The sequence below is a fragment of the Protobothrops mucrosquamatus genome, unplaced genomic scaffold, assembly GCF_001527695.2.
Source record: "Protobothrops mucrosquamatus isolate PMUCROS unplaced genomic scaffold, P.Mucros_1.0 scaffold1025, whole genome shotgun sequence".
In the NCBI taxonomy this organism is placed as follows: domain Eukaryota; kingdom Metazoa; phylum Chordata; class Lepidosauria; order Squamata; family Viperidae; genus Protobothrops; species Protobothrops mucrosquamatus.
The window spans coordinates 509,246-520,608 of NW_015387260.1; the positions used below are offsets into that span (position 1 = coordinate 509,246).

An 11,363-nucleotide genomic window follows, 5' to 3' on the forward strand; every position below is an offset into this window, starting at 1 on the left:
CGACGATGCATAAGTGTGTTTTGAGTTGCAGTTTGGGCACTCGGTCTCTAAAAGGTTCGCCATCACTGCTATAGGCACTAAGGAGCTGATGAGTTGGTTTTTATAGTGAAAACAATCAATCAGTGGAACAACTTGACTCCAGAAGTTGTGGGTGCTCCAACACTGGAGATTTTAAAGAAGAGATTGGACAACAATATCTTAGGGTTCCCTGCTTGAGTAGAGGGTTGGACTAGAAGATCTCCAAGGTACCTTCCAACGTTGTTATTCTATTATACAACAGGTATCTCTTCTCTCACACACTGTTAGGAAAACCTAGTATGCTATAATGGATAAAGATTAGTTCAGAGAATATTCAGTTCTTGCTTAGCAATAAAGTTCAATTTTTAGCTGTACCTGTCTCAGAGGATTGTGGAATGATGGGAGCTTGTGACAGAGGGATTATAAATAATATAGAGAATCAATAGAATTTGAAAAGACTACCAGGTCCCTTTTTAAAAAAATCTGAATTGTAATGTTTTGGAAACATAGAGCTTCATTTCTACCCAATTAGTCTCCATCAGTTTTTTTAAAGCCACATTTGTTGTTTGTAGATAGAGCATCTCTACGGATTGACTGTCTTTGAGAACTACCTGTACGCCACCAATTCTGATAACGCCAATTCTCAGCAGAAAACTAGTGTCATCCGGGTCAACCGTTTCAACAGTAGCGACTTCCAAGTGGTAACACGGGTGGACAAAGGTGGAGCTCTACATGTCTATCACCAACGACGGCAACCCAAAGGTAGATAAGGGAAGTCTATAATATTTGGGGATAAGGGAAAAACTGTGATGGGGTTTGTTTGCAGCAGGCAAAACCCTGATGCCCAAAAGGTTGGGGACCACTGGTATAGAGAAGTCTTTATCACTCTGCTTTTCTGATGCTCTGGACCTCCCTTCTGTTTTCATGGAACCTCTATTATACGGTATGTTGATCTGAATAAAATGTAGGAGACTTTTTTTTATGACAGTTTTAGAACAGGTGTTCTGCAATATGTACTTCTTTATAGGCAGATGGTTATAGTTAAGGATCACTTTATGTCCATTCAGAATATTCCTCTGTGGCAGTACAATTGCCTAGAATTATAAACCAAAATATGTTTGGCAGGATTATCTATAATAATTTTAATTCAAGAGAGGATAATACTAATAGTTAATGCCATCTTAAGATGTGTGGTGATCAGAGCCATTACTGTACATTCTTGTTTCTGTTTATTTATGTGGTCATTCAATTTCTATAGCTGCCCAACTCAGCCAAGTGGTCCTGTAATAGTGTGGTCATCCAGATCATCCATCTTCACTGCTTCTTTGGTTGTTCCAAGCTGTTACAGAAGATATGTTGCTATGACCTTAAAAAGAGAATTCAAGAATATAATACCAAAGCTCAAAAACTAAAACTTTGGCTTTGGAAAAAGTAGCCTCAGATTATAACTGCAACATTTTAATGAGGTTAGCTAAGTGACAGATGGATTTTGTTAAACAGAATGTACTTGGTTGTGGTGAAGATTTTAAGAATGAGTTTAAAAATCCTGAAGACTCATGCTACAATAAGGCTGTAGTCCTAAACATCCTTATTGTTAGGCTCTCTCTGTCTAATTTGTGTGTCGCCAATATCATTCTGACTCTTGGTAGCTTCAGACACAATAATGTAACTCAAGGTTGTCCAGACTGTTTATTCCATATTTGAGAACTTGCTTCATAGAGGTGATACAGCTAGTTTAGTTATTTCATTATGGGTAAGAAAGAATCATGTGCACATAGAAGATACTCCATCTGGAACATGCAAAAACCATTCTTTGGGTCAATGGAAATTCTGGTTGCTCTCTTTTTGACCTCGAAATTGGGATGTAACCATTTAGTGTTTGCATAATGCAGGGGTCTTCAAACTTGGCCCTTTTATGACTTGTGGACTTCAACTCCCAGAATTCCTCAGCCAGGCACGCATAATGATTCTGCCTCATCTGGGAGATTTGAGTTCCTGCCTCATCAGCTTTATTCCTTACATTTTCTAGGAATCTTGACCTGTGAAGAAAAGTGGAACAATAATCAGAATAAACCTGCATTAAATTCCTGTTAATGTTTAAGCTAGCCAGTCTCTTTATTGCTGCCTTTAAGGAAACGCTTAAGTAGTGTTGCAGCAAATATTCTTGGGGACTGCTGCTGGTTAACTAGGATTTTGGAAGTCTAATTTGCATTATTCTTCGGGAGCTGAGCTTTGTGAGAATTTTCTGGGCATGTGCAAATTGTTCCGTTCTGGGGAGAAAACTTTGCAGGGAATTCCAGGAAGAACATTGTGTTCGTCCTGCAGAACATACCAGCCTGTCTGATCTTGGGGTGGTTTGGCCATTTTCTGAAACCAAATTTTTGGAACTGGAAACCTCAGTCAGCCCCCTGCAAGAATTATCCAACAATATTCTAACAAGTCATCTTTTCAGGCATTTAAACTTGAGGAACATATTTATTGCAGGTGAACCAAGATAACTATCTACGTCAGCCTAGTAGGTGAATCAAAGAATATTATTGCACACCCAAAGTATATGGAAGTTTCTGCTTTTGAGATGCTCCGATATATGCAAATATCCTGTTTTCTACATGATGTTGAGGCCTAGTACTAAGGGATTTATTCATATTTTTCCATGAAATTTCCCTTTCAGTTTATGATTAAGAAAGTGAGGAACAAAGCAGGAATGTTTGGCCCCAATGTCTCTACTGCCACAAGATCCCATGTGGCTTCAATTCAGTCATATTCTTTCAGACTCAACCCATTTATGCAGTACAGCAAGAATCATATTCAGCTATACAAACAGTTTGAATGTCAGAAAGACATTTCATTTTATAAAGACATTTACATACCAAATTTACATCACACATCTTAACTGTGTAAGTTATTACTTTGTTGGCTTAGGAGAAAAAAAATGTACATGTGGCCCTTTGGAAAAATTAATTGCCCACCCTTCTTTTATATAATATTTTACGATACTACTATTCATTAACCTATATTACAATCACCTATTACTCTATTACTAGTAGGCATCAACATTTCTTTCTTAAGCCTATTCTGTCCTAAGTCCCCTCTCTGAAATTCTTCTTTTTCTGTCAGTGGTCATGACGTATGTACAGGTCTTGAGTCTTTTTTTTTTTTTTAATATTGTGTTTTGTTTTAGTGGACTTCTATACTTCACTCTTTTCACTCCACTCCCTCTGAAGGAAAAACACCTTGCTTTTGGCTGCTGCACTGCATTTGCTTGTGGCCGCAAAGCTCCAAAACAGGCATCTCCTTCAACACCTGTGTCAGAGTTGTTGCTTTATTGGCAACTCTGCTGTGCTGACACTGGGGGAAAAAAAAAGACTCAAATGGGAGAGAAAGAAGGCAGCACAAATGCCTGCGATTTTCTCCAGCTGCCTGCTCTTCCTTACACACACACACACACACACACACACACACACACACACACACACACACACCCCTCCCAAATTATTCATCCTAAAATCGTAAACAGTTTAAGCTTGCTGACTTTTTAATTGCACTTTTTATTTGCCAGTTGTTTTTGTTCACAGTTTCTAAACACTGAGCTTGTGGCTTATGTAAACTTGTACAAATATTTCCAATATATCAAAAACAAGTAAGTCCCAAGAAACATCCCGCTTGCTCAGGCCAATATTTGCCCTGCCTTTAGACTTTTTTTTTTTTACAAGAACAATTAACATAATTTCTCTTTGCTTTGGCATACCAGGTAAATGTATGCTTGGCAGGTATTTCGGCAACTTGTAAGCTTTTTATCCCACAAGAAGGAGATGCTGTGATTATAAGTCACCTTGAAATCAGGAATTTATAATTTGTGAACATTGTGCAATATTTCAGTTGAGATCCAGTTTGGTCTAGTGCAGGGGTAGGCAACCTTGGCTCTTTTATGACTCGTGGACTTCAACTCCCAGAATTCCTGAGCCAGCATGAAGTCCACGAATCATAAAAGAGCCAAGGCTGCCTACCCCTGGTCTAGTGGTTGAAGCATCAGGCTAGAAACCAGGAGAGTGTGAATTGCATTCCCGCCTTTGGCATAAAGCCAGGTGGGTGACTTTGGGTCAGTCACTCTCAGCCCTAGGAAGCAGGCAAGGCGAACCACTTCCGAAAAACCTTGCCAAGCAAACAGTTGCTAGGAGTCAACACTGACTTGAAGACACTAAATAAATAAAACATAGTATAAATAGATGTATAAATTAAAATTCACACAGGTGTTGACTTAGAATATCTCCAACAATTCAGCTCTAGGCATTAATTCTCCGCTGTTGTATAATTACGGTACAACCACGAAGGATGTCTCTACATGCCCTTGTATTGTTCATTGTCAATCTTTAAATATCACAAAAGAATACAACTGAAATAAATACCTGTCGACATGAACTGACACCGGGGTGTTCTTTGTTATTAGTGCGGAGTCACGCCTGTGAAATGGACCAGTTTGGAAAACCAGGCGGCTGTTCTGACATCTGTCTCCTTGGAAACAGTCACAAGACCCGGACATGCCGCTGCCGGTCAGGATTCAGCCTCGGCAGTGATGGGAAATCTTGCAAAAGTGAGTTAGTTGCATGTTGTGGGTGAGAATGTGCTGTGGTTGGGAGACAGCTGAAGTGAAGAGGAATCTGTGTTAATCTTATCAATTTGACTGGGACATTTTCCTTGGCGTCTTGGTTTAAATTGTCATCAGAGCAGTAAAAAAACAAAAATAAAAAGATGTGAACAGAAATGAAATGGATTTTAATTTTGGGGGAAAGAGTGTAAAATGATCCCAGCTGAAAGATATCTTAAAATGTTATCTCAGTTTCTAAGGGTGTTTAGCAAACCCAGTTGTTATCATCGGCAGGCAGAGATGAGAGTTAGCTTACTTGATCAGTCCTCTTCTCCCAGGTTCACTCCTCTGTTTCTCAGCGTGGAAAGGGGACAGAGGAAATAAGTGAGAACTGGCCGTAGAAGGAAGGGCTGGAGTCACTCCAAACAAGAAGGGAAGGATTCTCTCAACGAAGAGTTGGGGAGAGGAGAGGAGAGGAGTAGGGATTGAAGCAAAAAAAAAGAAAACAGATTATTGAAGATTCATGCACTTCAGAGGAGATTTAATTTGAGGATCCTCTATTGATTTGTAGAAAGAAAATCACAGTCATAAACTATGAATGAGACCCTGTACAGGAGCATTTTCATGAAGGGCTATTCATTAAAAGCTTGAATTCAGATACCACTGGAGTGGTAATAACAATTTCCAACAGCAGCAATGTCCTCTATAGGGGAAGAGATTCCCCCCCCAACCCCCCCCCCCAAAAAAAACCCCATGACCAAAACAGCAAAGCAAAGGCAAAGAATATTGTGCTCGCTATTCTGGCAATTAGTATATTAAAAATTTTCATGTTTTGGCTTGGGTCAAATACTCTTTTTTAATCAATCTAAAGTTTTAATAAATTTCAGATTTCAAAAATATACGTGCGTGATTCTGTGGCCTTAGTTCTCTACTCACTTCATTCTAGGAATTTTCATACAGGGGACTTTAATTGTTATTTGTTGGCCATGCCAATCTAGCCACACAGTAGCCTCAATATCTGTGAAGTTGTTATAAACGATGGAGTTTTTGTTCAAAACAAATAATTGGGCAAAGTTGTGCTTCTTGCTGGTGTTGCTTTAGACATTTCCAAAATCATTGGAAATATAATCATGTCTATAGCCCTGTTGATCCCACCTGACTTTCGTTTTTTGCTCATAACAATTCTCAAAATGTAACCACAGCATTCCAAATATTGCTATCAGAGTATTTAATTCCAACTGGGTATATGACTTTACACATCATGCCAAATTACTCTTTCTGTCTAGAATTTAAATGATAATATTATTCTTGCTGTTACAATTATTTTAATGTGAGTGACAATAGAATCCCAGGAAACAATAGCCAGGATCCCTGGTGATGAGGGGAACTGCAGTCTATTAACTTGATATAAAATGTGTCACAAGCTGAAACAAGAAAGATCAACTATAGGTGTTTTTTCTCTCTCTCCCAGATAACTGTTTTGGGACTTAGAATATAGGAAACGCTACATTTTTTATTTATTGTCTGTGTTTTCCAGAACAGATTATCTGAATTCTTTGTTTTTCAATTAATGTAAATGAGTTGCCAATACAGTACAGGTAGTCCTTGACTTATGACCACAGTTGAGCCCAAAATTTCTGTGGCTAAGTGAGACAGTTGTTAAGTGAATTTTGACCCATTTTACGACCTTTCTTGCCACAGTTGTTAAATGAATCACTGCAGTTGTTAAAGTTAGCTACACAGCTGTAAAGTGAATCTGGCTTCCCCATTGACTTTTGCTTGTCAGAAGGTCGCCAAAGGTGATCACATGACCCCAGGACACGGCAACCATCATAAATATGAGCCAGTCGCCAAGCGTCTGAATTTTGATCACATGGCCAGGGGGATGCTGCCAAACGGTTACCAGTGTGAAAAATGATCATAAGTCACTTTTTTCAGTGCCGTTGTAACTTTGAATGGTTACTAAACAAAAGTTGCAAGTCGAGGACTACCTACAGTGCTCTCTGAAAGGGGAAGGGTCACTATATTTGCCAGCATCTCTGTCTTTTCAGTTACCTGTCCTATTGCTTTCTGCAGCCTCCAGATTCAGAGATAGCCCTGTACTATTGAATATCAAGTGGCTGAGTGGAAAAGGAGGAGGAAGCCTCCATTCCCTCATGGTCCAGGTTGAGCACACCTGATTTTTATTGGAAAGAGGCGTTTGAAGTCGAGTGTCTAAGAGAGGCTTTTTGTATGGGTTGTCCTCTTGTCATTGTTATTCTTTTAATGGGTTATCTTCTTGTCGTCATTTTTGTTTTATACTTATCATTGGGACATCTTGCTTTTTTGCAGAGTTTGGGTAGAAATCAAATGTAACCACCACCTCATCCTTCTCCTTCTCCTTCTCCTTCTCCTTCTCCTCCTCCTCCTCCTCTCTTTATCTTCCAGAGCCAGAGCACGAGCTTTTCCTGGTCTATGGCAAAGGTCGGCCAGGCATCATTCGAGGGATGGACATGGGAGCCAAAGTGCCTGATGAACACATGATCCCCATTGAAAACTTGATGAACCCCAGAGCCCTTGATTTCCATGCAGAGACCAGCTTCATTTACTTCGCTGACACTACCAGCTACCTGATTGGCCGACAGAAAATTGATGGAACAGATCGGGAAGCAATTCTGAAAGACGGTACGTGTGCAAAGTTTTTGCTCATTGAATGTCTACCTTAGCATGTTAAATGCTAGAGTGTTTTCCTGTAAAGTGGCACATGGGACATAGAACGAATAGGGTTTGATATGCAAATTTGGATTTGGGGACATAACTTTTATTCTGAATATAAGCCAATCATATGCACCCGAAAGAACTGCATTGTGTAGCTTCAACTATTTTTTTTTGTAAACGCTTCTTAAATTCATTATAAGGTTTGTAGGTACAAACCTGAAGACTGATTTCTGCCACTGAACTTCTGACTCTTTTAAAACAGATAATAAGGTGCTATGAGTGTATCTGTCGTGACTTTTCAGTTTCAGTAGCGATCTTATAACAAAGCACACGGCTCTGCTTGTATTATCGTGTTGCGTTCACATCAGCCTTCAGTGACACGTCCTCATCTGCCTGGCTTGATCATGCTTAGCACATTTCTCACTTTAATTTCTTTCAGGCATTCATAACGTAGAAGGCATTGCTGTGGACTGGATGGGGAACAATCTCTACTGGACTGATGACGGACCCAAGAAAACCATCAGCGTTGCCCGGCTAGAAAAGGCTGCCCAGACCAGGAAGACACTAATTGAAGAAAGGATGATTCACCCACGAGCCATTGTGGTGGATCCCTTGAATGGGTGGGTATCTGCTGGCTGTGGTTCCTAAGGGGATCAGGAAGTCTGCTTGGGGAAATGGAGGCGAATGTGTCTACAGGAATAGTAAATTCTAGAGATGTCACGCAAAACTCCAGCAAGCAAGGCATCTATTATGCAGATTTCCATTGCTCTTACTTTCCAGCTTTCTAATATTCATGTATGACATTTTTATCCTCATTCTTCTTCTAATGGAATTCTGTCTCCAGAGGTTTTTATGCTACTGTAATCTTTATAATTTACACTTTTATGTGTGCCTTAACATAAGCTTGGAAAAGGTCTAAATCATTCAATTATATGATTGTGCGGGCAGTACATAACAGTGACAAGAAAAATGGGACAGAAGACAGGAGGGTAATTTAGGACCACATTACTACATTATGCTGGGAAGCCCATGCTTGATCTCCCATAACTTTATTTTCTTTATAATTAAATGCATCTGTGAAAGATTGCTAAATGGGCATGCATGTTTTTTTTTCTGATCTAAATCTCCCCTTGTCAGAAAAAGAATCCATCTCTCTTATAGCAGGCAGGCAAGCTTGGGGCTGTGCAGGAAACAACCTCTGCCATTATGGTTCTTTCAGGAAATTCTATTTTTAAAAATAATCTTATTAAAGTTTACAAATACAGAGATTAAAAACTAATACAAAAAATAAAGAAAAGAGAAAGAGAAATTCAAAGAGATAAAAAGCAATATGAATGTGTGTGTGTATATATGACTTCTCCCTTTCTCCAAGACAAGTATAAAGCATTTAGTAACATAACATCTTCACTAATATTTCAATTAAAAAAGATCTCTTCTTCCCGTATTTCATCCCTTAATAATCGAACTATAAATGCTCATAATTCAGTCCTAATTAGAAAACGTCTGTTAAAAACTAGCAGAAATACTGCGTGTGTTTGAGTGTGTTTATGTGGTTGTATGTTTATGTAGATGTATGTATGTGTGTATATAACCTTAGTTAAATCCATTTTGTATTTCAACTGATCACTACCTTTAAGATATGAAGCAAAAACAACAACAAAAACCTCTCCTTATTTATTAACTTGGTCAAAAAGATATTCTCTTAATTGCTACCGGAAACTACCACATGTATATTTAACCCTGGTCAAATAAGTTCACTTTATATTTCTTCCTTTAATTTTTGTTAAAGCTCGATCTTTAATCATATCAAATAATTTTCCCATGTTGATTTCTTCTCATTTTCTTTTTCTCTCCTTTTAGAAACAACTTCGGTAGCTTAACGCGTCCCCTTTGTAAACCCAAGATAAGAAGATTTTCCAAATAATTCTTCTGATTTATTATTTCTTTAGTTATTAAGACATTAGCCGATTTCAAGTGTAAATCCATTGTGACATCCTTTTCCATATCACTCTTGTAGTTTGGCTTTTTAAAATCCATTTTCAAATTCACATTCAAATCAGCTTCTCTCTTATCCAGTTAAAAAAACCTATTCTTCTATATCCTCTTCTAAACCCATCTTTACAGTCTCAATCTTGTAAGTGATCTCTGAGTTATAGTTCCCAAACAGTCTTAATTCTTTCTACAGTCTAATAGTGTTCCTCTATTGTATTGTTGAGTCTCTTCTCCTTTAATCGTAATCCTCTGGTTAGTCTTCAAACCCCCCTCTTACAGTATGTTTATTTTCCAACGAGCAGAACTTTCCCATGGGAGGATTTCTTATAGTTAATTTCAAAACCTTTATATATTTAATATAAATCGAAACACCTTACAGGAAATATTCTTTCAAATCCCTCTAACCCTATAACCTAGCTTTTAACTTTCCAAAATCAAAATTCTGGTACCCCCTTTGCTGTTTCAAAACCCTTTTTCTTTTAATCCTTAAGCTTCTTTCATCCAGGGTAGAAAGTCTGCCATTGCTTCCCCAGAAGTCAGTTCTTCCAAGAAATTCTTAAATGTGCTGCTAGCAATCTTTTTCACTGGATGGAAAAAGGAATAGGTGGAGTAGCTATTTTGGATTTGATACTACCCAGTAAGGAAAATTTACTTGAGGAAGTAGAAATAGGGACATTGGGGAGAAGATACTATTTAAAGGTGATGAAGATAATGATGATGATGATATTATATTAACTGTTAACGTTTTTGTTGTGCAACCTTTAGTGGCCATTCTCTTGTGTTTGGAAGATACATTAGTAGAATATTCCATATTGAGGAACACTGCTATGTGTTATTCTTTTATCTTCTCTTTATAATAAAATCAAAGGGTGGATAGAATAGCCTTGTTTCTGTATGGCTTTGATACCACTTTCTCTTGCAAAGCAGACTAGCAAGAACTGAACACCAAATCTGTGATCAAGGCACAAATGAAAGAGCTGACATGGGACTGAACTTTCATTCTTTTGCAAAATGACCCTCTTGATCAAATATTTGCAGAGGGTGACTTAAGTCCATGCAGAGAACTGTTTTTAAGAAAATGACCAGTGAACAGTTATTTATGGGTGAACAAAGGAATAATAATTCTCAAAAAACTGCACACACCTAAATTTTCCTGTCTTTCTCACTTAGATGGATGTATTGGACAGATTGGGAAGAAGATCCAAAGGACAGTAAAAGAGGAAAGATAGAAAAGGCTTGGATGGATGGCACCAACCGCAGTGTATTCATCACCTCCAAGACGGTGCTGTGGCCTAACGGGCTGAGCCTGGACATTCCCTCTAAGATATTGTATTGGGTTGATGCCTACTATGACCGGATTGAGATGGTCCTGCTGGATGGCACAGAACGCAAGGTCAATGCCAACTTTTGTTTTTATTTCCGTTCACACCAGTTGTTCTTTCTACCACTCTTATTTGCAACTAGCTGTACCCGGCCACGCGTTGCTGTGGCTCAGTCTGGTTAAATGGAAAAGAAAGAAAAGAGAAAGCGCACATTTGTAATATGTTTAATTTCACAATGCTTGTGGGTATACAATATTTTTTGTTGTTCCATTGTCTGTGCAGATATAGAGATTGTCTGGTTTGCTTTTACGTCCAACAGATGGCGCTGTTTTTCAAAAAAAGCATGTTTTTACCTGTCACAGGTGTGACATCTATATAATAGTAGGCATATAAAAACACGCGCGTATTCGAATGCAACGTTGTGTCAAAATTTCAAAGCAATCGGTGAAGAACTTTCGGAGATTTAAGATTTTGAACAAACGAACATTTACATTTTTATTTATATAGATTGTTTTTTTTGTGTGAGCTTTGGGCTTGTTCCTCTCTGGGCTTGAACCTAAATGGAACGATTCTTACAGCTACCAATATGTTTTTTTCTCAGTGCCATATCGATATCTTTTCAAATGCCTATATCCCTTTGTAGGCAGTTGAATTATTGGAACTACTCACTTTAGGATGAGTGTACAACTTCCAAAGAAAGCAAAAATGGTTATAGGTAGAAAGTACTTAGGGCAAAAAGGAAGAGCAAC

General features: G+C 38.4%; 1 protein-coding gene across 1 annotated transcript in view; it reads left to right on the forward strand.

Annotated features, from left to right (window-relative positions):
* LRP1 (LDL receptor related protein 1) overlaps positions 1 to 11,363 on the forward strand; it is a 313,597-nt gene that overhangs the window by 173,589 nt on the left and 128,645 nt on the right. Inside the window, exons 10-14 of the mRNA XM_015819951.1 lie at positions 591 to 780; positions 4,466 to 4,609; positions 7,031 to 7,267; positions 7,740 to 7,920; positions 10,463 to 10,685. Coding sequence (XP_015675437.1) covers positions 591 to 780; positions 4,466 to 4,609; positions 7,031 to 7,267; positions 7,740 to 7,920; positions 10,463 to 10,685 — 975 coding nt within the window. The remainder of the gene's footprint in view (positions 1 to 590; positions 781 to 4,465; positions 4,610 to 7,030; positions 7,268 to 7,739; positions 7,921 to 10,462; positions 10,686 to 11,363) is intronic.